General features: G+C 41.7%; 1 protein-coding gene and 1 long non-coding RNA gene across 7 annotated transcripts; both read right to left on the bottom strand.

The window, feature by feature from the left end:
- Positions 1-309: 309 nt before the first annotated feature.
- Positions 310-13,353, bottom strand: LOC135552925 (transcriptional adapter 2-alpha-like). Of its 2 annotated transcripts, XM_064984866.1 has the most exons (15): positions 12,942-13,353; positions 11,951-12,057; positions 11,773-11,832; positions 11,542-11,633; positions 9,677-9,834; positions 9,038-9,126; positions 8,639-8,711; positions 8,446-8,509; positions 6,119-6,162; positions 3,176-3,286; positions 2,532-2,603; positions 2,212-2,344; positions 1,734-1,777; positions 1,281-1,360; positions 310-933 (listed from the first exon to the last, which is right to left on the bottom strand). In XM_064984866.1, the coding sequence occupies exons 1-15, from the start codon at positions 12,964-12,966 to the stop codon at positions 748-750; spliced, it is 1,338 nt and encodes a 445-aa protein (XP_064840938.1). In that variant the 5' UTR covers positions 12,967-13,353; the 3' UTR covers positions 310-747. The 2 variants fall into 2 exon arrangements, with proteins under 2 accessions (XP_064840938.1, XP_064840939.1); XM_064984867.1 differs by lacking the exon at positions 11,951-12,057 and having other exon boundaries at positions 12,942-13,351.
- Positions 13,354-20,581: 7,228 nt separating this feature from the next.
- Positions 20,582-24,258, bottom strand: LOC135552923 (uncharacterized). 5 transcript variants are annotated; one of them, XR_010457530.1, is made up of 6 exons: positions 23,965-24,258; positions 22,145-22,237; positions 21,900-21,997; positions 21,759-21,802; positions 21,424-21,583; positions 20,582-20,918 (listed from the first exon to the last, which is right to left on the bottom strand). It is a non-coding gene; the product is annotated as an uncharacterized LOC135552923 (long non-coding RNA). The 5 variants fall into 5 exon arrangements; XR_010457529.1 differs by having other exon boundaries at positions 21,424-21,566; XR_010457528.1 differs by lacking the exon at positions 21,900-21,997 and having other exon boundaries at positions 23,965-24,257.
- Between the last annotated feature and the right edge of the window lie 2,428 nt (positions 24,259-26,686).

Raw genomic sequence — 26,686 nt, 5'->3', positions numbered from 1 at the left:
AAGTGAGAGCGCCGATTCGAGGATTAGTTTTACATCTTAAAGAATAAGGTTATATGGATGGGGGAGGGGGTCTTAAACACTTTATGTATACGACCCCCAGACCCACTCCACTGGCAGAGAATGAATCAAATCAGAGATGGAGCCCATTGTCAAACTGGGAGTCTGGGAGAGGTGTCACTAACAGGACCTGCTTACATAAAGCAACTCAGCACTGATGCTATGATGGAAAGTTGGTTATCATGTAATAGCATTAATAAAACAGGTAACTGCTATTACACAATAAGTAAAATACTACACCATATACTGTAATACTTTTTACATAAAACATTTTATTACAGGAGAAATAAATACACTTATTTTCTTATCTGCTGCTGTGTCACTGACAATAAAGTACTGTACAAATAGGAAGGTATGTCAGTTTGGTTAGAAGTTAGAACATATACAAGGCCAGACTGATGCAAAATGTAGGACCTGAAGTTGATGACAAATTTAGAGATACGATAGAAAAACAAACATTCAAACAAAGGAGGGCCATTGAAACTTAGTTCTCACAGCACGTGACAACATCATTTCACCAAAACATCATGAGTATAAAATGTATCAGTTAGTGTCCAGTCCAGCCAAGATCCCTGCTGGAACAGTCCTGACTCTGAATGGGTCCCAAATTATACCCGGCTCTGATCAAAAGTAGTGCACTATATAGGGAAAATGCTCCCATTTAGGACACACCCCGTCTCTCAGGCTGGCCTAGGCTTTGTTGATGTAGCCCTCCTTGATCAGGAAGTCGTAGATCTTGCGTGTCTTGTTGACGTCGATCTTGATGAGTGCGCGGGCCTGTGCCAGCCGTAGACCACCCTGCCGCCTGCACTCGTTCAGCAGAGCCTGCTTGTACTCCAGGTAGGCACCTGGCACCAGACGCACCACCTGGCACAACTGCAGACAGCCACAGGACAGAGACGCCATGTTACATCAACGCAATACCAGTCACCATGACCCACTTTGACCCCAACCCACTGTTTATGACTGCGTCCCAAATTCCACTGTATTCCCCAAACTTGTTCCTGGAGAGCTAATGTAATGTTGATTTTTGCACCAACCCCAATCTAGCTGGTCAATAAGGTGAATCAGGTTAGTCAAAACTCAGGTTAGAGTGTACTACTCAAAGTAGTGCACTATGTAGGGAATTCATGTACTTTCCTGGTGTGGCTGAGAGCCTTACATCCAGAGATCCTAGAATTCATATGTAATAGAATGGATTTTATATGCAATTCTATTTGTACCTCTTTCTCCCTGTCGTTGAGCTTCTCTGTCCCTGGCAGGCCAGTCAGGTTGAGAGGAGGGGCGCATCTCCTGCCTGTTGCTGTGGAACAATTAATCACACACATTTAAACCAACATAAAACCTGACTGTTCTGTTGTTTTAAATGACAACCTGACAGGTTGAGGAATCCAGGTAATCCGTTTTGTTGGAAAATAAAGACAAATATTTACAATAGGCAAATTAGTGTAAATGGATGGAAATGACTGAGTGTACATAGATGTGTCCTACTTGTGCACTGGAGGTTACAGAATGACAACGGAAAGATAAAGCTAGAGACAGATACACATATCCGTCCTGTTTGTCGAGCGTATTTCTGAATGAGCATCTCTGAGAATGCATTAACGTGACTCCACCTGTTGCCATGACAAGAAAAGTCAAGAGAAGGGAGGGAGTGGGAGATGAAAAGTCCTTACCTGATGTGGTGATGGTGGTGACAACAGGAGTGATACCAGCGTCACTGTGAAGTGAGATAATAGCGTCACTACAGCACACTCACAATTCTCACTCTCTTGAGATCCTCGTCCAGAGAGAGAATGAATCATCACACACACTAGCAGTTTTGTTCTTTTTCTTCATGAAGAATAATTATCAGAACTTGGAGAATACCCAAGAGCTGGGCTTAAGATAAGTAGAGCTATTCTTGTTGTTAAAAAAACAAAAACAATCAAGCACTACTTGTTGACGTTAGAGCCAAGCACACAGTAATAAACTACAGAGTAGGATCTCAGTTATAGTCCGGTGCTAGCACCCCTAATTCAACTAGTCAACTTATCAAGCCCTTGATTAGTGGAATCAGGTGGGCTAGTGATTGACTTGAACATGAATGTACAACCACAGGATCCAGAGGAATGGATAGTGAAACACAGCACAAGAGTAAGGAGGAAGGATTACATGGCAGCCTGTTTGCTGAGCCACTGCTGGCAGGCCCGTCCGTCCTGAATGTACTGCAGCACATCAACGAGCATGGTCCTCTTCCTCCGCTCATCCTCCCTCACCTGCTTCACACGCTCATACACCTTGGCACCTGCAGGGGGACACAGAGGAGGGAGGGGGTTACCGGGGCAGTCAGTCAGCCCTGGGTCCTGGCTGACATGGAGTTACTAATGAGGCTCTGGCTATGTCCCAAAATGCACCATTTTCCTACAAATTGTACTACTTTTTAGAGCTGTGTGGGCCCTGGTGATGGGGTTAGATGGGTAGACTGGACTCACTGCAGAAAGACTGGATGCCTGCTCTCCTGTACTCCTGTAGCCTGCCGATCTCTCTCCTCAGCTCAAACTCCACTGAAAGACAAGGAGGACGAGGTCAATGAGGCCTGTCCACACTCACCTCACCGGTCTCTACTGCAGACAGGCGGACAGACAGACAGGTGGACGAACAGAAAGGCAGACAGAGTGAGAAACTCTTTACTCTTCAGATCTGTGCTTTTCAACATAAGAGCTGATCAGACCAGAGTTGTAGCTCAGGCAGGCTCTACGGCTGCTCTCTCTGACACAACAATGGAGTAGTGCCATGCATTCTGAAGCCCCAGCCCTTTAATCAGAACAAGATGATGTCTCATCCCCAGACACAAACAGAAATGCACAGACACACGCCTCTCACTCAAAGGGAGTTCACACATCCAGTCACCCCGTTGGGGTCTGCTGCTGCGTAGGGACAGGAGATAATCTGACTGGCTCATTACCACGCTGATGACCTTAGTGTTAGCCACAATATTAAACACAGGGGAACACTGGATGTGTGACTGCTCTCTGTGTAGACCAGAGGGGGAGGGGTTGGAAGAAACAATTATATTGGTGTTAACATCAAAATGTCTACTGTGTGTGCATGTACAATATCATAATGTTAAACTCACATGCATGACTCTCTATGAACTTGTCGTGTTCGATGGGGCCCACTACCCTGGCAAAACGTCTCATAGCATCATAGAGATCCTGTACCTCCTTAGGGTAGCGACGCTCCAGAACTGGAAGACAAAAACACAATGGTCATGTGATATGTAGCTGTTATTGTAGAGCAGCGCTGCCCAACCCTCTTCCTGGAGATCTACCGTCCTGTAGGTTCCGTCTAACCCTCCTCCTGGAGATCTACCATCCTGTAGGTTCAGTCTAACCCTCTTCCTGGAGATCTACAGTCCTGTAGGTTCAGTCTAACCCTCTTCCTGGAGATCTACAGTCCTGTAGGTTCAGTCTAACCCTCTTCCTGGAGATCTACCATCCTGTAGGTTCAGTCTAACCCTCTTCCTGGAGATCTACAGTCCTGTAGGTTCAGTCCAACCCTCCTCCTGGAGATCTACCGTCCTGTAGGTTCAGTCTAACCCTCTTCCTGGAGATCTACCGTCCTGCCTGTGCCATTAAACCCCTACAACTCATCCAGAACGCCGCAGCCCGTCTGGTGTTCAACCTTCCCAAGTTCTCTCACGTCACCCCGCTCCTCCGCTCTCTCCACTGGCTTCCAGTTGAAGCTCGCATCCGCTACAAGACCATGGTGCTTGCCTACGGAGCTGTGAGGGGAACGGCACCGCAGTACCTCCAGGCTCTGATCAGGCCCTACACCCAAACAAGGGCACTGCGTGCATCCACCTCTGGCCTGCTCGCCTCCCTACCACTGAGGAAGTACAGTTCCCGCCCAGCCCAGTCAAAACTGTTCGCTGCTCTGGCCCCCCAATGGTGGAACAAACTCCCTCACGACGCCAGGACAGCGGAGTCAATCACCACCTTCCGGAGACTCCTGAAACCCCACCTCTTTAAGGAATACCTAGGATAGGATAAAGTAATCCTTCTCACCCCCCCCCCCTTAAATGATTTAGATGCACTATTGTAAAATGGCTGTTCCACTGGATGTCATAAGGTGAATTCACCAATTTGTAAGTCGCTCTGGATAAGAGCGTCTGCCAAATGATTTAAATGTAATGTAAATGTAAAATGTCTGTAGGTTCAGTCTAACCCTCTTCCTGGAGATCTACCGTCCTGTAGGTTCAGTCTAACCCTCTTCCTGGAGATCTACCGTCCTGTAGGTTCAGTCTAACCCTCCTCCTGGAGATCTACCATCCTGTAGGTTCAGTCTAACCCTCCTCCTGGAGATCTACCGTCCTGTAGGTTCAGTCCAACCCTCTTCCTGGAGATCTACCGCCCTGTAGGTTCAGTCTAACCCTCCTCCTCGAGATCTACCATCCTGTTGATTCAGTCTAACCCTCTTCCTGGAGATCTACCGTCCTGTAGGTTCAGTCTAACCCTCTTCCTGGAGATCTACCATCCTGTAGGTTCAGTCCAACCCTACATACCGGACTCAGCCAGTTAAGGTCTTGGTGAGCAGTTAATAACTAGAATGAGTTGGTAAATTAGAGTTGGACTGTAAACTTGGTAGATCTCCAGGAAGAGGGGCTGGCAGCCATGTTGTAGAGAATATGACAGCAGTGATTTGTTTTGGAGATCTGTATCACATTCAATATTGTTAGATTAGAGGCTTTTGCGGAACACCAGAGGAAATGTCCAGACATCGCACATGGAGTGACCACCTTGCATCAATGAGATACCCTGCCATGGCCGATGTAAAAGCTCCCCCGATGGGCAGGTCACCCCATACCACCCTACTCACCTCACCCCCCTTCAAGGGCCGCTGCTGCTCTCCTTTCAAATCATTGCTAGTGTTTGTGTCCCAAAAAGCAGCATATTACCTATTTAGTCAAAGCCACTTCATACTTTGTGCCGTAAGAATCTACCTGTATACCTATGGTATATATTGAGTGGACTCTGGTGGCTTTGCAGACATGGCAATTTCTTGGATAGTTCTATATTCCGTTCACAGTGAATGTGGGGTAGTAGTATGACAGCAGCTCAAGGCTGGTGGCCCGCACATCTGTGTCTGTCTTCAAGCTGGCAGCGGAGTTCCTCATTGATTTGGAGGCTGTACAGTGATAGGAACGTGTAGATAGCAGCAAAACACACACAGGTAGAGTCAATGTCCTGCTGAGCGAAGTCAAAGATTTGAAACACTCCATAACAGGAATGGACTGGTGGTCCTGAGGTACTGATGTCTATAAGGGGAGTGAGACTGTTGGTCAAACTGCCTGGAGCAACAGCTTGATCAGACCAGGCACGACACTGAGCCACCCAGGCTTGGAAACGGCTTCTATTACCGTGACACACACACTTTGACAGTCTCCATGACAACCAGGCTGCAGCTCCACGGCAACTCTGGGTTCTCTTTTGTCTTGAAAGACTAGAGATAAGAGGAGAGGGGGGAGGAGGTGGGCGGCAGTGACTGGAGGCTGGTAAATAATAAATAAAACGTAAGGGTGTCCTCCTCCACCCATAAAACTACAGCCAATTTCCCAGGGCATGACCTGGATATAGCACTGCACTGGGCAGTAAAGGAAAAAGAGGACTGATTGGACACATCTATTCAGGGAGTCTCTTGCCTTCCCATCTTCCATGAATAAAAAGTGGGACATGAACATCGATTATATTACCAAGCTAGATGAAACGCTGCCCATGGAGAGGGGATCAATAAGAGCTCAAAGCTCCAATACAGTTGGTCATTAGACCTGCAGTGTTCATTTCATAGGCATCTATTCATAGTGAAGCAATAATTATGCTGTGGAACTCTGGCACTCGTCGCACTGGTCTCAGCGTCCATCGTAAATAAGAGCATTGGCAGTGCCTCCGGGATCACAGGTTACTGTTGATCATTATTGCAACCATGGATACATAATGCATATTCAGTCTGGGTGTTATATTAATGCCTGGTCTGCTGGTGGTTCTGCAACCCAGATCTAATCTGTTAGGAGAGCACTTACTCTGGAACTTCCTCAGGTTGATCAGTCCATGGTCCCGGATTATCCTGGAAGACACACAACATTAATAAGGACACCGTCCATTGGTAAATACCAGCAAACTCTCAGGCTGGTAGAGTGAGTGAAAACAGCAGTGGGTTTAGACTGACATTAATTGAATGAGTGATGGTACCATATAGCTGTTGAACCTGAACCACATAGCTTGAAGTTGTGATTGTGATATAGAACAGCTTTGCAACAAGTAGCCTTCCTGTGATGTTAAACAGGGCCGGACAGCGAGGCCTACTGCGTCTGAACTCTGTGGCCTGCAGGTCACTGCCTTGGGCCTTTGCCATTAGACCACTCCCAAGTGGCGCAGCGGACTAACATGCTGACCAGACCGGACACGTCGCGTGCGACGCAAAATAAATGTGGAGATCCATGTTATTCAATTACTGCATCCACACTGCTCGCGCACGCCAACGAGCATCTGCAACGCCAAGGGCTAAAATATTTCTGACGCAGATCGTGCTGCAAGTCCTGCCTCTCCCATCTTCTTATTGGTTTATAGAAGCAGGTACACACGTGCCATCTCCTCATTGGTTATACCCACGTGGGTGATTGAAAGACCAAATGTTTTGCTGGTTGTCGTGGTAATACTGTGAATGTGTAGATGCCAATCACCATATAAGTTCAAAGATGAAAAAGCCTGGAAGGAGGAAAGATGACTGGAAACGATTCGATTGGCTGTTTTATGTGTGGATTAATTGTCGGAGTAGAGGACCTTGTGCATTTCAGGTAAAATAACAACTGAATGTTTATATCCCAGGACAAATGAGCTAGCAACAGGGCATCATGGGTGCTAGCTGTACCACCAGAGACTCTGGGTCCACGCCCAGGCTCTGTCGCAGCCGGCTGCGACCAAGAGGTCTGTGGGATGACACACAATTGGCCTAGCGTCGTCCGGGTTAAGGAGGGTTTGGCCGGTAGGGATATCCTTGTCTCATCGCGCACTAGCGACTCCAGTAGCGGGCCGGGCGCAGTGCACGCTAACCAGGTCGCCAGGTGCACAGTTTTTCCTCTGACTTCCGGGTTGGATGCACGCTGTGTTAAGAAGCAGTGCAGCTTGGTTGGGTTGTGTTTCGGAGGACGCATGGCTTTCGACCTTCGTCTCTCCCGAGCCCATATGGGAGTTGTAGCAATGAGTCAAGATAGTAACTACTAATAATTGGATACCAAAATTTGTATAAAGAAATAATAATTTGCTAGCAACAGCAAGCTAGCTAAATAGGACACATTAGCTAGCAAGTGCAAGCTAACTAGCTAAATTGCCATACATGTTTATTTTTTGACCTGTCCCCAAATTAATGTCATTGGTTTAGAGTTTGCTTTGATATTTTAACCTGCATGTCGGGATCGCGTGTGGTGTAGGGGGACAAAATAAATGTATGCACAATAGCGCACGCACGCAGACGGTTTGGGTTCTGTGTAAGGCACTGCATCTCAGTGCTGGAGGCGTCATTACAGACCCTGGTTCAATTCAACCAGCCGTGATTGAGTCCCATAGGGCGGCGCACAATTGGCACAGCGTCATCCAGGTTAGGATTTAGCTGGGGTAGGCTGTCATTGTAAATAAGAATTTGTTATTAACTGACTTGCCTAGTTAAATAAAGGTAAAAAATAAATAAAAATGTCACCAGCTGGGGGTAGGCTAGCAGTGTTTGCATCCCAAATGGCACACTATTCCCTACATAGTGCACTACTTTTGACCAGGGCCCACCAAAGTAGTGCAATATGTAGGGAATAGGATGCCATTTGGGACACACATGCATGCATGGTCCTGGGAGCTCTGGCCAGCTAATATACCATACCCTGCCCCACATGCCATTCCACAGATTTAGGGGAGCAGCAATTCGTTAAGTCCGATTTAATGATGGATGTATTACCACATGAATGGACTGACCACTGTGGCCAAGACCAGTACTGACACACACTGAACGGGGCAGTGGACGGAATGTGACAATCCATGAACATCTCAAATTCATTTAAAAAGGTGGCCAGGTCAAACAATACTCAAACTTGAGTTGTGTAATGTTTAAGCCTTTCAGCATTAATAGCAACCAGTGATTCTGAACCAGTGATTCAGTGATTATCTCTTTAACAGGCTAGTATAGAGTGTTATGTTACTTGTGTAGGTATCACATTTCTGATTTTGGAAAGCAATTAAAATGTTATTGTGGCAACATTTTCAGAGTATTACAGGCATATGATGAAGGGCAAAGCTTCTAAGAATTTTGAGCTGAATAAGTCCATTACATCTTTATAGTTAAATGCAAAATATTTCAACTTACTTCTTTCTTCTTCCTCTCTCCTTTAACCTTGAATGGTATATGTCAACAACGGCAATCTTCAGCGCTAGAAAGAACCAGACAAATATGTCAGACAAGGTAATGATGATATTAAAACACAGTACATGTACAATAAACATAAGCAGGGTTGGACTTTTCTCTCAATTCAAATACAATGATAGCACTTTCAACTCACCATGTAGTATGTCTGAGTCATCATCCACAAAATCAATGTCTTTCAGATCCCACTCAGCATAGTTGTCAAATTCCTAGACAGGATGACAAATAGCAGGAGAGAATCACAGAGGTACAAGGAGATGAGTCAGAGTACAATAAGACTGCAGTGAGGCGGCCATCAGGAGAACTAATATCTTCATTCATACATGGGTGGCAAGGGTTCTGTCTTGGTGATCTTTAAGTACTTCCTATGATTCCAATCATAATATGCCAAGAGTATGAGAACATACTCATTATGACATGGGGATATGTTCTTGGAACATGCAGAACAGAAAAATGGAACGTCTATGTCCGACTATGTCTTGTGAGATTGGAACTACTAAAGGCATGGACGCGTTAAGACCCTAGTTCCTCTCACCTCCATGAAGTCTGCTCTGGCAGGCATGTATCCAGCCATGTCTCGAGACAACAGGGAGTCAAAGGTGGGCCTGGGGGGGTCGTCAGTGGCTGGGAGGAAAACCAACAGAGTATTTTTACCTAGTGATCTGAAAAGTCCCTCGTGACAAACATGACAGTACAGTAATCAAGTTATTACTGTGTAAGAAAGAAAGCATAAATGAGGAATGATGTAGTTGCATATCAGATAAATGAAAAAAGCCATGTATTCCTCCCTGCCTTTATCAGCTGGACATCAAATCAAATGTGTGCTGAATACAACAGGTGTAGGTAGACCTTACCGTGAAATGCTTACTTACATGGCCTTAACCAACAATGCATTTCAAGAAAGAGTTATGAAAATGTATTTATTTACTAAATAAACTAAAGTTAAAAAATATAAAGTAGCACAAAATAACAATACTGAGGCTATATACAAGGGGTACCAGTACCGAGTCAATGTGCAGGGGTACAGGTTTGTCGAGGTCATACACAAAAGCATATCCTAAATCGTATGTGTTGTGTGGCTTAAGAATTCTACTATAACTTGTGACAAACAAACTCTCCTTATTACTATGAAGGGAGAAGTCCAGAGGAGGAGGTGTGTTGTGTGTATACTGACGTTTGAAGGGAATGGCTGTGTCTGCAGTACGAGCCTCCTCTATCTGTCTGAGGTTGAGCAGGGTGGAGGAGAACAGGGGATTGTTGATGAAGTTCTTCATGTAGTGGGCTTCACACTCCTCCTTGTTTTTGGTGCGCATCTGATACGCCACATCCTGCCTGTGCAGAGTCAAACAGGAAAGTGACAGTTATGTTTTTGTTATCAACTTGAACGTGTTTATATTGATATGGGCAGACAGTACAAGTGAGGGATGCTACAGAACAAATCAGACTGCAAACGGCAACTAGTCTGCAAGTTTGTAATACAGTTGAAGTACACTTAGGTTGTTGTAAACTTGTTTTTCAACAACTCCACAAATGCCTTGTTAACAAACTAGTTTTGGCAAGTCGTTTAGGACATCTACTTTGTGCATGACACAAGTAATTTTTCCAACAATTGTTTACAGACAGATTATTTCACTGTATCACAATTCCAGTGGGTCAGAAGTTAACATACACTAAGTTGACTGTGCCTTTAAACAGCTTGGAAAATTATGTCATTGCTTTAGAAGCTTCTGATGGGCTAGTTGACATAATTTGAGTCAATTGGAGGTGTACCTGGTGATGTATTTCAAGGACAACCTTAAAACTCAGTGCCTTCTTGCTTGACATCATGGGGAAATCAAAAAAAAATGTAGACCACTAGTCTGGTTCATCCTTGGGAGCAATTTCCAAACGTTTGAAAGTACCTCATTCATCTGTATAAACAATGGTACGCAAGTATAAACACCACGGGACCACGCAGCCGTCATACTGCTCAGGAAGGAGACGCGTTCTGTCTCCTAGAGATGAACGTACTTTAGCGCGTAAAGTGCAAATTAATCCCAGAACAACAGCAAAGGACCTTGTGAAGATGCTGGAGGAAACAGGTACAAAAGTGCCTATATCCACAGTAAAACGAGTCCTATATCGACATCACCTGAAAGGCCGCTCAGCAAGGAAGAAGCCACTGCTCCAAAAACGCCATAAGAAAGCCAGACTACGGTTTGCAACTGCACATGGGGACAAAGATTGTGATTTTTGGAGAAATGTCCTCTGATCTGATGAAACAAAAATAGAACTGTTTGGCCATAATGACCATCGTTATGTTTGGAGGAAAAAAGGGGAGGCTTGCAAGCCAAAGAATACCATCCCAACCGTGAAGCACGGGGTGGCAGCATCATGTCGTGGGGGTGCTTTGCTGCAAGAGGGACTGGTGCACTTCATAAAATAGATGGCATCACGAGACAGGAAAATTATGTGGGTATATTGAAGCAACATCTCAAGACATCAGTCAGGAAGTTGGAGGCAGCTTGGTTGCAAATGAGCCTTCCAAATGGACAATGACCTCAAGCATACTTCCAAAGTTGTGGCAAAATGGCTTAAGGACAACCAAGTCAAGGTACTGGAGTGGCCATCACAAAGCCCTGACCTCAATCCCATAGTAAATGTGTGGGCAGAACTGAAAAAGTGTGTGCAAGCAAGGAGGCCTACAAACTTGACTCAGTTACACCAGCTCTGTCAGGAGGAATGGGTCAAAATTCACCCAACTTATTGTGAGAAGCTTGTGGAAGGCTACCCAAAACGTTTGACCCAAGTCAAACAATGCTACCAAATACTAATTGAGTAGATGTAAATTTCTGACCCACTGGGAATGTGATGAAAGAAATAAAATCATTCTCTCTGTTGATCCTAACTGACCTAAGACAGGGAATTTTTACTAGGATTAAGTGTCAGGAATTGTGAAAAACTGAGTTTAAATGTATTTGGCTAAGGTGTATGCAAACTTATGAATTCAACTGTATGACATTTGAGCGAGAGAGTCAGAGAATGTGTGTGTCTACTTACCAGTTCCCAAAGCCACAGTCCATGACTGCTTCCAGAAGGGCCATCTCCTCCTGTGCTGTCCAGCTAGGTTCCAGCACAGGGAAGTCTGATGTCTGTGTGAAGGAGGAGGCATGGTATTGAGCATGATCACAATAGCTTGCCAGAAGCATAATTTTGGTAAATAATGGATAACTGAAGAGTCAATATTATATATGTTAATCAGAATGGACATCACAATTTCCAATGTCTTACCATGATTTCATACTTGTGATTACTCTCATGTTTCTTGAACTCAAACCCTCTGGTAAAACACTGTAACATATTTGGATTAAACATCTCAAGTGTCAGTAGAGATACGAAGTTATCAAGCTAGGCAAAATGTATAAACAGTTTTATGCGCATGCCCGAGGAAGCAATGTGCGCCCCTCACCTGGAGACAGAGAAGGAAAGGTGAGGGTCCACACTCTGCACATTTTATATAGGGTTCCACCAGGTTAGATGAGCAACCTCGACATGGGGGCTTGTCAGAAGGGTCATCTGAAAGATATAAATCGGCATCCATGCGCATGAAGGCGTAACAGCTAGCTAGCTAACCTGAAAAATGTCCTCAGTGTATGCTGCCAGCGTCGGGACATTGAGGGCACAGGGAAGAAACCACTGAAACTCTGTTGTGTGCCCTGAGACGAAGTCAGGAATGTTTGCATCATTGTGAAGGGTGAAGAAAGTTGGACAGATCTCATCGAGCACATAAGGATTGTATGAAGGCGCTTGAATTCAATAAAACTCCATATAATAAGTGTGTCGTTGGTGGCCGGCTGTCCGTAAGGAGACCTGGGACATTCCTCATTTATACTGCAACCTGAATGGAAGATGTGCGCTGGCACTTGTACTGCTAATTAGAATTAAATGCATGTCCTATGAATAATAATTTTAAAAAGGGTTATCTGAAAATAAGTCAGCGTTATGTCGCAAAACTTGCCAGTTTTACTGGTAAGAATACGTATACTTTAGATACTGTAAATCCTCTTAAAATGTGTTATTGGTCAGATTTAAAGCCAGCATCATAAATTTAGCAGTAGCTAACAACGCAGTTAACGTTGGCTAGATAATGTAGCTAGCTAGGTACTTCAAGTCGGAAGCTAGGAGACAATTAAGTGATGGATTAGTTAGCTGGTTGAATGGATTCGCTGCATGAAAGAAACTGATACATATAGTTTAGCTAGCTAAATGGCTAACTCTAAGCTAATCGTTAGAAATCTCGCTAGCTGAGCTGCGTTGCCTTCTAACGAGCTAACGTTGGCTAGCTATGTAGCACGACGAGCTGAGCAATAAGCTAGTTAGATGGATGCCGATATTTCGTGCAAACTATATAAGCCGTATTTGTACGCTGCTTTTAACTGTGCATTTTAGTCAACACTTACTTCCAAAAGATGCCAAGTGGTCCATAAGATCAACCAAACAGCTGAAGCCTGGATTTGTTGTTTGTTACCAATGTGTATTGCTTCGCGTTCGATTAAGCGTGTCTGAAAACGCAGCGTTGCGCAACTTTGTTGATTCTACACATGGAACACACCTACACTGTTTTGAGAAAAATGGTACGCAGCGTCATCTTGATATGTGTGCAACAAAACTTCAACATTCATCTCCTGCTACCATTTCTGTAAACCCGTCTACGCATACAATTTGATGCATTTGTTCGATAATTCCGAACGCGCTGCAAGTTGATGTAACGTTACTTTTGGTGTACCAATACACAAACACTGTCGGTATGATCGAGGGAAAATATGGGTCGATCAATGCACAGCGTTCGCGCAAATGCTGCACCGTTCATGCTCAAAAATAAATAAAATTGAAGGCTAACTCATGTATCTGCAACCAGAGTGGGGACTACCAGGGTCATTGGTGTTATGCTGTACCTTTTCTGTCCCCAGGAAATAATACATCTTATTTAGTGTAAAATATAAAGTTAGATGTCATTTGAAATAAAAAATACAAAGATATGGATCTCAAAGGGAATTTGATTCATTTTGACCATTTTGTTTTCAGTGGATGTTGGCGTTTTTGACATGTCCCCAGTTGCTAATTCATCAACTTAAACGAGAAATATAAGCAATTAAACAATAAAATATTCCAAATATGTATTCATTATTTTGTAGTCCTACGTAAAATATCTGTCATCTATAAAAAAAATTCTCTCATTATTATTATTATTTTTTTCTTCCTGTGTGTCCCTGATGTCACTTTCCACCCTGTTAGTTTGCAGTAATACTCCTTTAAAAAACACAATGCTATCACATTCAGGAAGTGTCAATTCTCAACACCCGATTTTAATCTATATTTTAATGTTTCATCATGTTAGTCAGTATGTCTCTCTTACATTTCCACCCTGTTAGATGCACATGTTATAATTAACACCCTGTTAGATGAACATGTTATAATTTTTGGGAATTTCAAAATATTTGTATTTGTTATTTGACCTTTATTTAACTAGGCAAAATATGTTTGACATAAAAGTTAAAATTCTCTTCAAGTGTTCCCCATTATGCTAGCTGGATCTTGATCACTCACAGTGCTATGGCTAACTTAGCCTCCAAATTTCCATCCTGTTAAGTTGATTGGAATCCACCTGTGGTAAATTAAATTGATTGGACATTGTCTATATAAGGTCCCACAGTTGGCAGTGCATGTCAGAGAAAAAAAAACCCAGCCATGTGGTCAAAATAATTGTCTGTAGAGCTCAGAGACAGGATTGTGACGAGGCACAGATCTGGGGAAGGGTACTAAAAAAATGTCTGCAGCATTGAAGGTCCCCCAGAACACAGAGGCCTCCATCATTTTTGAATGGAAGAAGAGCTGGCTGCCTGGCCAAACTGAGCATTCGGGGGAGAAGGGCCTTGGTCAGGGAGGTGACCAAGGACCTGATGGTCACTCTGAAAGACAACGCAGTAGTGACTTTGAGACAAGTCTGAATGTCCTTGAGTAGCCCAGCCAGAACCTAGACTTGAACCCGATTTAACATTTCTGGAGAGACCCGGAAATAGCTGTGCAGTGATGCTCACCATCCAACCTGACAGCTTGAGAGGATCTGCAGAGGAAAATGGGAGAAACTCCCCAAATACAGGTGTGCCAAGCTTGTAGCATCATACCCAAGAAGACTCGAGACTGCAATCACTGCCAAAGGTGCTTCAAAAAAGTACTGAGTCTGAATACTAATGTAAATGTAATATTTCAGTTTTTTTTAAATACATTCGCAAACATTTCTAAAGCATCTGGTTTGGGTGGAACATACACCTACCAGGGTGGACATTTTGTCAGAAAAGATAGAAAAGGATTTACTTATGTAAATATTATATTTATTAGCATTTACATATTGCATTAATATTTTATGTACAGTATATTTAGATACATTTGTTTCTAATTACACTAGGCCTATTTACATTTACTTAAATGTGATATATACAATTACATATCACATTTATTTAGTCATTGTAATGTATAATTAGTAATGTAATTAGCAACCATATGTGTGTATCACAGGTTGCTGGTGGCACCTTAATTGGGGAGGACGGGCTCATACTAATGGCTAAAACGGAATAATGGAATGGCATTGAACACATCAAACATGTTTTACATGTGGTTGATACCATTCCTTTCACTCTATTCCAGCCACTATTGTGAGCCACCCTCCCCTCAGCAGCCTCCTTTGTGTGTGTGATGATATATATATCACCATTTACATGATACATTTCTATTTTATGTACAGTATATTTAGATACATATTTGTTTCCAATTACTTTACAATGACTAGGCATATATACTGTATCAGTGTGCCATTGCCAGCAAAGAGACATTCCCCCCAGAAATGTCCGGGAACTTGCAGGTGCCTTGGTGGAAGAGGGGGGTAACATCTCACAGCAAGAACTGGCACATCTGGTGCAGTTCATGATGAGGAGATGCACTGCAGTAACTTAATGCAGCTGGTGGCCACACCAGATACTGACTGTTACTTTTGATTTTGACCCCCCTTTGTTCAGGGACACATTATTCAATTTCTGTTGGTCACATGTCTGTGGAACTTGTTCAGTTTATGTCTCAGTTGTTGAATTTTGTTATGTTCATACAACTATTTACAAATGTTAAGTTTGCTGAAAATAAACGCAGTTGACAGTGAGCAGACGTTTATTTTTTTGCTATATATATATATTTACACTACTGTGTAAAAGTTTTAGAACACCTACCAATTCAAAGGTTTTTCTATATTTTTACTGTTTCTACATTGTAGATTAATAGTGAAGACATCAAAACTATGAAATAACTCATATGGAATCATGTATAAACCAAAAAGGTGTTAAACAATATATTTTATATTTGAGATTCTTCAAATAGCAACCTTTTTGCCTTGATGACAGCTTTGCACAGTCTTCGCATTCTCTCAACCAGCTTCATTATGTAGTCACCTGGAATGCATTTCAATTAACAGGTGATCCTTGTTAAAAGTTCATTTGTGGAATTTCTTTCCTTCTTAATGCGTTTGAGCCAATCAGTTGTGTTGTTACAAGAAGGGGGGGGGGGGGTATACAGAAGATAGCCTTATTTGATAAAAGACCAAGCCCATATTATGGCATGAACAGTTCAAATAAGCAAAGAAAAACAACTGTCCATCATTACTTTAAGACATGAAGGTCAGTCAATACGGAACATTTCAAGAACTTTAAAAGTTTCTTCAAGTGCAGTTGCAGAAACCATCAAGCGCTATGATGAAACTGGCTCTCATGAGGACCGCCGCAAGAATGGAAGACCCAGAGTTACCTCTGCTGCAGAGGATAAGTTCATTAGAGTTACCAACCAAAATAAATGCTTCACAGAGTTCAAGTGACAGACACATCTCAACATCAACTGTTCAGAGGAGATTGTGTGAATCAGGTCTTCATGGTCAAATTGCTGCAAGGAAACCACTACTAAAGGACACCAATAAGAAGACTTGCTTGGGGCAAGAAGCATGAGCAATGGACATTAGACCGGTGGAAATTTGTCCTTTGGTCTGAAGTCCAAATTGGAGATTTTTGGTTCCAAACGCTGTGTATTTGTAAGACGCAGTGTGAGTGAACGGATGGTCTCCGCATGTGTATTTCCCACCGTAAAGCATGGAGGAGGAGGTGTTATGGTGTGGGGGTGCTTTAATGGTAACACTATCAGTGATTTATTTAGAATTCAACACTTAACCAGCATGGCTACCACAGCATTCTGCAAAGATATGCCATCCCATCTGGTTTGGGCTTAGTGGCACTATCATTTGTTTTTCAACAGGACAATGACTCACACACCTCCAGGCTGTGAAAGGGCTATTTGACCAAGAAGGAGAGTGATGGTAGTGCTGCATCAGATGACCTGGCCTCCACAATCAACTGACCTCAACCCAATTGAGATGGTTTGGGATGAGTTGGACTGCAGAGTGATGGAAAAGTAGCTAACAAGTGCTCAGCATATGTGGGAACTCCTTCAAGACTGTTGGAAAAGCATTCCAGGTGAAGCTGATTGAGAGAATGCCAAGAGTGTGCAATGCTGACATCAAGGCAGGGTAGCCTAGTGGTTAGAGAGTTGTACTAGTAACTGAAAGGTTGCAAGGTCATATCCCCGAGCTGACAAGGTACAAATCTGTTGTTCTGCCCCTGAACAGGCAGTTAACCCACTGTTCCTAGGCTGTCATTGAAAATAAGAATTTGTTCTTAATTGACTTGCCTGGTTAAATAAAGGTAAAATAAATAAAAAGGCAAAGGGGGGCTACTTTGAAGAATCTCAAATATTAAATATATTTGTTTAACACTTTTTGGGTTACTACATGATTCCATATGTGTTATTTCATAGTTTTAATATCTTCACTATTATTATACAATGTAGAAAATAGTAAAGATAAAGAAAAACCCTTGGTGTTCAGTGTCCCACAACTTTTGACAGGTAATGTATATATAATTTATACATCCAAAATTGGATGTAGCAACTACAAATTGCCCCTTTTTTAAGTCTATCAAAAGTGTGCGAGTTTGAACATGTGTCCATTAGGGCTCTGGCTTGAGCAAAAAACAACAACTTTTATTCCATAGGATGGGATCCGTACCTTTCAGCTGTTGCAAGAGCGCATTTTCACTGGCTGTCAACTGGTTTCAAAAACAATTATTGAAAGGCAGTTTAAACTTCAAGAATTCAACCATTATTGGATTCAAATATATATTCGGATTTGTGAACAGACATTCACAACAACCACAATCCGTAAGGCGCAAATAGTCAAATGAGAGAGCAGCAGTGTGATTCACATCAATGCGCTATGTAGATATCAATAATAAATTATATCCGTATCGCCGTAGACCACACTGCTGTCATCCTTACCTCCAAGCATTTGTTCAAGTTGGATAATCTTTCGATGCCGACAGCAGTCGTACCATTGGAAGACATTGCTTGGACTGTAGCCTACAAAAGACTATTCCTGCAATTCTCCCGCGATCCATTAAACATATTTGGAGTGTCATCATAGTGTTATCTGATTTGTGGTCGGACTCGCTCAGGTGGAACAAATTTAAACGTGCGCCTTTTTTCAATGCTGATTTGAATGTCAATGAGAAAACAGTGTCAAGATTGTTTTTGCAAACCTTTCTGAATTTAAAAGTAATTCTCGAAGTAAGCATCTAGTTTTTCAAAAGTATCTGTAATCTGATTGCAATATTTTTGCTGGTAATGTACCGGATTACAGTTAACGTTTTATTTTATTTTATCCCTCACATGTAACATCAAGGTCAAAGAAAGACCAACAATACAAATAAAAGGCTGACGAAAGAGATCAAGAAACTTAAAGCCACTTTGGAAAAAAGAAAAATACAAGAGATTCCAACACATTAAGGGAAATTCCAAATCTCCTCATTGAAAAGTGAATGCCATGCTGAAACATCCAACTATTAGAAGAACCATTCTGTTGCACTCATCATTGGTTGAAAACATTAGAACTAAATATCTTAACACCAGAAAAGAAAAGGAGAAGCAGATGATTGCAAGAGTAACTATTGGGAACATAGTGAGGAAGTACCTAATGCAAAGGCTCGCCCAGACTACTCTAGGTTTTTCAAAGGAGAGGGCAGGATTGGATGGATATATTTGTACCTTTGTGTGGAAGAAGAGAATCTGGGCAACTGCTGAATCCAAAAAGGGATGATGTGAGTTGCATGACTACAGGGAGGAAACAAACTGTCACGCGAAACAAACAGAAGATGCAAAAAAGGATGCTGACAGACAATGAAGAATCTACACAGGAATTTCCTATCAGAAAGTCAAGACTCTATCTCCTACTCCTTCTTCTGCACCTTTAGGTCATTTTGGGTTGTGGCACCAACGGAAGCTGACTGTGGGACGTGCCAATGTAAAACCCACGAGAATCTCCAATTCATGGCTTTTAGCTTTACAACCATGGGCTTTAGTCATCTAAAAACTGCAATGAAAGGCACAATGAAGATGCATCAAGTGATGTGTGTTGCCAGGTCACATCAAGTACAGAGACATAGCCTGTTCCTGCCAAAAGAGATGAGGGGGTCATGGCCTGTCCCTGCTTTGAGTTAAAAGAAGCAACTTTAGCAGCTGTTGAGACTCCAATATCAAATCTAGAAGCTATTGAGTCTCCAATATCAACTCTAGAAGCTGCTGAGGCTCCAATATCAACTCTAGAAGCTGATGAGGCTCCAATATCAACTCTAGAAGCTCCCAAGGCTCCAAGATCAACTCTAGAAGCTGCCGAGGCGCCAAGATCTGTGTGCACCATTGAAACGCTGTGGCTTCCAGAGGCCATTCACTCTCAACATATTGGTCATTTGTGTGAGGTGTCCTATGACAATGAGCCAAAACCAGGAATCATAACAGATGTGGAGAAGGATAACATCCAGGTCAAGTGCATGCACCGTAATGGAATAAACTAATCATTCTGGCCAAACCCACATGACTGCACTTATTAAAGGTTCATGTATCCTGATATGTATAACATATTTAAAACTTTTTGAATAACCATTTTATTAAGCGTGAACCGTGGACCCAGAATTATTAAGAGCAAAATGAGTAGGGCTGTTTATCATAAAATACCTGACTAGTGTTATTAAACTTGAACTAACAATGATTTTCAAAACAATCTAATTGTTTTACATCTTGCTTTGTTTTTCTAATGCAATACTTGTGTTTTAATAATCTCTTTTTCAGTTGTTTAACAAACTTAGGTTGACAATGTTTTAAAAAGACAAGGAAGTAAATTGAAAATTAAATTAAATGTTTATTTTTTATTTTAAATTTCACAGATTTCAAAGTTCATAAAATATCTTTAATTGTTTAAATATTTTGCTCATTACTGGTGTTAGTTCCACCCTGTTATTGCTTTCCACCCTGTTATGCTTCATTCCACCCTGTTAGGTCAGTGTTTAAAAATCATAATTGAACAATTCCATCAACTGTTATGTATATCTTTGTGGTAACTTGTAGAGATAGATGGGATCAATTACAAATGCAAAAATGTTGACCAAATTCTGTTGTTATTCACTCTTATTAGGAAGAATGTGGCGCAAATGAAGCTTTGGTTCTGAAAATAACACACGTTTCTCTCAATAATCATTGATTTAGTTGCTAGTTAAATAACTTGCCTAGTTAAATACATTTTTTTCAAATATATAATTATTTGAAGGAAGCAAATTAAAGTAATAGAGTAAGGCACATTTGATGTCTTAGAACATCTAAATCTATGTATATACATGCATTGATAGCACTTTCAGACAGTTATGTGTTTGTCCCTAACAGGTGGAAATATTCCATGGTCCATGTGTGAACAACATGCCCATATTTATTAGGATTTAAGTGCCTGAGCTTTTTCGGAAAGTCAAACATGTCTTTTTTCTGATCGAATTCAAAACAAATGAAAAATATATACCTTTTTTCACAAAATGTATGTGGTCCAAAAGGCACCGCAACGTAGGAATGACCCACCACCAAAGCACTCTTGGTGTTTTTATCAGGAACCAAGGTAAGACCCAGATACAGACGGTCGAAGTAACAATGTTTATTACGGCCACAGGGCAGGCAAACGACAGGTCAAGGCAGGCAGGGGTTGATAACCAGAGTAGTGGGGCAAAGGTACAGGACGGCAGGCAGGCTCAGGGTCAGGGGCAGGCAGAGTGGTCAGGCAGGTGGGCTCGGAGATGGGACAGGCAAGGGTCAAAATCAGGAGGGCGAGAAAAAGAGAGACTGGGGAGAGGCAGTAGATGAGACAAAAACGCTGGCAGGCTTGACAAACAAGACGAACTGGCAGACAGACAGACAGAACACAGGTATAAATACACAGGGGATGATGGGGAAGATTGGCAACACCTGATGGGCAACACCTGGAGGGGGTGGAGACAATCACAAAGACAGATGAAACAGATCAGTGTGTGACGGTTTTATACATATTATTAGCAGAAAATGCTGTAAAAAGCAGCCTTTTCCTTCACTTCATCTCTTCTTCCAGGGATAATGGAGCTCTTTATCCCTGATGTGTTTTGACTGCTGAAGCAACAGGACAGAACGGGGTAGAAGCCCTCATGACATGACAGCTGCTTATGTCTAACTGAGAGTGACTCCATGCATATATTAAACACCACCACAGTTTTATCTCCATTTTAGATCTATGATCTATGATAGGTCAGTCGTAACATGATGGTGTGCTTTCTGAGTGGTATCATTTCATTTTGTGGAAGCTGTGAATACACATTTGGTGATTCTTGTTTTCATTAATGTTGCTGCTCTTTGTGCCTCCATGTTGTTTAAGCTATAACTAGACACCTTGCTTGATTGAAGGTATGGTTGTGCTTTTGTGCAACCATACCTTCAACTATAGTGAAACCCTACCATCATCAAAGTAGCTGGTGTTGAGGTGAATGCTGTGAGGGAGAGCCTTCGTTATGAGGTAGAGCTGCCTGGACACAGTCTGGAGATGGTTCTATTGCGATGAAGCCTAGATGAGGAGGTATATTCACAGCAGCCACCCCAGTCTGAAATGGGACCACTGCTGTTGTGAGTTGATTAGAAGAAATTAAAGGTAAAGTGATAACAGTATGTAATATGATATCATACAATGTTCACACGGGCAATTGATAAGATTTTGAAATCTAACTATTTTTTGAGACATACTAGTAGACAGATACTTTCTAGTAGGCTATTTTAATTCCACTAGGTTTACTCACTGCTGTTTTCAAGCATGGTTGACTCCATATGGTTGTTCTGAATTCTAAAAATAAAAAAAGTAGACCTTGGTATAAAACATTAGTTCATTTATACATTTTTGGTTAATTCCAGTCATAAAACAAATATACAGACAGACTCACATGGCTGGGATGTTAAATGGAGTACACCTCCTCCGAGGATTTTCATAATACACTTCTATATTGAAAGCAAATGGGTTTTCTTCACATTGTTGTGAGATCTAGAAAAATAGTCATAGCCAGCTATTTGATGTTACAGAAAATATAAGCTAATTGATCTACACATTCAATTCATGTGTTATTGTAACATTTGAAATTCAGTGATAAGTAGTTGGACAGTTCAGTAGTTTAGCAGTTGAAACCAATACCGTTCGAGGTTGGTGAGGATGCCGTTCATCACAATTCTCAACCTCAGAGGGGCTGACGCCTGGATTGTCCTCATTCTGAGCCTCACTTTGGGTCTGCAACATCACAAAATGCATTCATAACTTTAATAACCACTGTACTGAATGAAACAAAGTGAAGAAGTTCATTTTCTTTATCATATAGTTAAAAATTGTTGTAGTTTACTCATTTGGAACTCAATGGATATTGTAGTAGGTCTGCATGTGCTACCCTCGCCAAAACTGACTTTGCCTGTCGTCTCCGAGGCTGTTTCCTGTGCCATGCCCTGAGGGACGAATGATCCCTATAGTCTAAATTTTGGTCAAACCTCCCGTCTACGCTATTGTGCAAAATTACCAAATATCTTGTGAAATTATAGCAAAAATTATATACAGTTACATAATTATATTGCACTTGTTGAGTAGCATAGCACACACAATATGTTGTTGACCTCTATCTTGCCAAAAATCTACACACATGTATGCACATAGTCTATGTTTAATGTAGATCAACATTCTTCATTTACATATGTATAGAGAAAAAAAAAGAGTTTAACACGAAACACTACCTTTTCTAGCTAATTTCCGATTTATACGAAATTGTTTGACTACAGAGGTAGCAAAACTGTACTTCAACTCTATGATACTCCCCCACTTAACATACTGCTTGACTAGTTGGGCCCAAGCTTGCTGTACAACATTAAAACCTATTCAGTCTGTCTACAAACAGGCTCTCAAAGTGCTTGATAGGAATCCCAATAGCCATCATCATTGTCACATCCTTAGAAAGCATGAGCTCTTGAGTTGGGAAAATCTTGTGCAATACACCGACGCATGTCTTGTATTCAAGATCCTTAATGGCCTTGCTCCCCCTCCACTCAATATTTTTGTTAAACAGAAAACCCAGACATATGGCAGCAGATCCACAAGGTCTGCCATGAGAGGTGACTGTATAGTTCCCCTAAGGAAAAGCACCTTTAGTAAATCTGCATTCTCTGTGAGAGCTTCCCATGTCTGGAATACACTGCCATCAGACACACATAACTGCACCACATATCACACTTTCACAAAATGCTTGAAGACATGGCTAAAGGTCAAACAGATTTGTGAACATGGTCCCTAGCTGTGTGTTGCCGCTTTCCATGTTGTCTGTTGCTTGTGAGGTGTGGAAACACTTTGTTGCTTTTATGAATTTTGTCTTGCTGCTTTTTGTTCTATGTTGCTCTGTCTGTATGCTACGTCTTGCTTGTCCTATGTTGCTCTGTCTGTATGCTACGTCTTGCTTGTCCTATGTTGCTCTGTCTGTATGCTATGTCTTGCTTGTCCTGTGTCTTGCTTGTTCTATGTTGCTATTGTTTATATTGTAATTGTTTTTAATAACCTGCCCAGGGACTGCGGATGAAAATTAGCCGGCTGGCTAAAACCGGCACTTTTACTGAAACGTTGATTAATGTGCACTGTCCCTGTAAAAATAAAAATAAACTCAAACTCAAACTCGGCATCAAAATGTTTTAGCGCCATGTTTGCAGTCGTTGTGGATGAAGAAAGGTTCCGCCCACTAACCTACGTAAGTACTGTGACTGTACGTTTGCCGCCACTGTGCCTCATTTACTTCATCTTAACTCTTTGTATTAGTTTTTAGTAACTAAAGAATAAACAGTGTATTTTTTGAAGAAATGTCAGTATTTTGAATATTTAAGATGAAACCGATTGAAACCATGCAATACATCCGTTGCCTTACCGTGGGGTTGTTCCCGTCTGAAAACTTAGTCTCATTGACATGAATCCTTGTATAAGTTACTTACTGTGCCAAATGTTGTTCATTGTCCAATTCCAAAGTCAAATAAAGGCTTAATATGCTGTCAGGGAGCTGTTGAAAAAGTATTCTTCCAACTAAAACCTGTTTTTAGTGTCCTCCTTCAAAGATCGATAAATAAAAACCCGGAAGGCTCTTACGAGATGTTCAAAGGCCTACATAGGTAATACTGCACTAATTAACTCTTGCCAAAAATATGTTCTGGTTTTATAACAGACTGTGCTCTGTGCAATGCTGCTTAGTTCCCATTCGTGTAATGGTTGAGTTAAATCTGTAGCTAGTTATTTTACAAGAGGAAATGAAACTTGTTCAGAAGTAAACCACTATGGTCAGCATTATTGAGAAACAAATGGGTTTTAGACTTACTTTGTTATTTAAAAGAAACTGGGTTGTATAGACTATGATTGTAGGAGCAGAGGTGAACTGTGGATCCACTAACATTTTGCTGATCATCATTAATTGTTTCATTTGACTTGATTGGTAAGACTCCACGTATTTGTTATAATCTCAATAAGAAGCCATGGGAAACTATTCATATTAAGTTAACATTCATAACTAACTCCAACTCCAACCTTGGCAGGAACTACTTGTCAAGCCTTATGGTGACCATTCTTGTTCTCGCCACTCTTGAAGTCAAATGAGAAAATGGCACAGCACAGTGGTGGTCTAACGAACATGCTCACGCTCAAACTCACTCAAAAGCTAAATAAAGACCCAGGTTTAGCGTGAGAGGCTCCACTCCTTTCCCCTGAAGTTGTATTCTAGGCCCACACTGACATTGCATTATGCGCGAGTCTGCTATTTCACAATCGTCTGACGTATAATGCAATATGCTAGCCTAGATACCAATCTGTTTAGCTAACATTCGACTCCTTGTATTCAGTGTTAAATGCTGTATGTTAGTTGCAAAGAGTGGAATGATAGCTAAACAGACTGGTACCCAGAATAGCTACAGTTGAAGTTGGAAGTTTACATACACTTAGGTTGGAGTCTAAAACTCATTTTTCAACCACTCAACAAATTTCTTGTTAACAAACTATAGTTATGGCAAGTCGGTTAGGACATCTACTTTGTGCACAATCATTTATCCAACAATTGTTTACAGACCGATTATTTCACTTATAATTCACTGTATCACAATTCCAGTGGGTCAGAAGTTTACATACACTAAGTTGACTGTGCCTTTAAACAGCTTGGAAAATTCCAGAAAATTATGTCATGGCTTTAGAAGCTTCTGATAGGCTAATTGACATAATTCGAGTCAATTGGAGGTGTACCTGTGGATGTAGTTCAAGGCCTACCTTCCAACTTGCTTGACATCGTCGGAAAATCAAAAGAAATCAGCCAAGACCTCAGAAAAAAAAATTGTAGACCTCCATAAGTCTGGTTCATCCTTGGGAGCAATTTCCAAGCGCCTGAAGGTACCACGTTCATCTGTACAAACAATAGTACGCAAGTATAAACACCATGAGACCACGCAGCCGTCATACCGCTCAGGAAGGAGACGCGTTCTGTCTCCTAGATATGATTGTACTTTGGTTTGAAAAGTGCAAATCAATCCCAGAACAGCAGCAAAGGACCTTGTGAAGATGCTGGAGGAAACAGGTACAAAAGTATCTATATCCACAGTAAAACGAGTCCTATGTCGACATAACCTGAAAGGCTGCTTAGCAAGGAAGAAGCACTGACCCCTAGCATACTTCAAAAGTTGTGGCAAAATGGCTTAAGGACAACAAAGTCAAGGTATTGGAGTGGCCATCACAAAGCCCGGACCTCAATCCCATAGAAAATTTGTGGGCAGAACTGAAAAAGTGTGTGCGAGCAAGGAGGCCTACGAACCTGACTCAGTTACACCAGCTCTGTCAGGAGGAATGGGCCAAAATTCACCTTACCTATTGTGGGAAGCTTGTGGAAGGCTACCCGAAACAATTGACGCAAGTTAAACAATTTAAAGGCAAATACTAATTGAATGCATGTAAACTTCTGACCCACTGGGAATGTGATGAAAGAAATAAAAGCTTAAATAAATCATCTCTACTATTATTCTGACATTTCACATTCTTAAAATAAAGTAGTAATCCTAACTGACCTAAGACAGGGTATTTTTACTAGGACTAAATGTCAGGAATTGTGAAAAACTGAGTTTAAATGTATTTGTCTCAAGTGTATGTAAACTTCCGACTTCAACTGTATATGCTGTTAACTGTTTACTTATGAATAAACATCATGTTTGGCAAGAGTTATTAGGGGGTGGTGAGAAAAATGATCAAATTACTTTACAGATCTACTGACAGCTATTCCGAGGAACCAGAGGGACAAAACATTCACATTTTTGTTCTTTATTAACTTACAATAGTTGGTTAATAATTATTTACAGGAACGTTACAAACAACACAGGAGCTGGAAGCAAAGCAAACAGGAAGGTTACAGTATGTGTTTGCTAAGGACAAATGTTTAACTTCATGACCCCCTTTGCTGATTAACATAGTTTTGCTGTCTGTGATGTCTGAGCATCAGCATAACGTAACAACATCATGTCACTTTAGCTCAGTATTCCTCCCGATCCTGCTTGTCATCGTCCACCGTGTTTGATACCAACGCTCGATCAGTCCTGAGGGCTCCATATCTAACAAGACATGCAACCAGACATAGCAGGTTGGCTTTAGTTATTTGTTCTCTGGACGGCGTCAAAGCTAATGCAGAGTTTAGCT

Source organism: Oncorhynchus masou, chromosome 13, assembly GCF_036934945.1.
Source record: "Oncorhynchus masou masou isolate Uvic2021 chromosome 13, UVic_Omas_1.1, whole genome shotgun sequence".
NCBI lineage: Eukaryota > Metazoa > Chordata > Actinopteri > Salmoniformes > Salmonidae > Oncorhynchus > Oncorhynchus masou.
Note: the sequence above shows the minus strand (reverse complement) of the source record. Positions and strands in the feature narration are given on the sequence as shown.

Bases quoted from the DNA above. Each gene is read 5' to 3' on its own strand.
- LOC135552925 (XM_064984866.1), bottom strand. From the start codon at position 12,966: ATGGACCACTTGGCATCTTTTGGAA. The intron at 8,712-9,037 runs GTGAGAGGAACT...CATCCTGTCTAG, and splicing joins CCAGAGCAGACTTCATGGAG to GAATTTGACAACTATGCTGA. The intron at 1,361-1,733 runs GTAAGGACTTTT...ATTGTTCCACAG, and splicing joins CACCACCATCACCACATCAG to CAACAGGCAGGAGATGCGCC.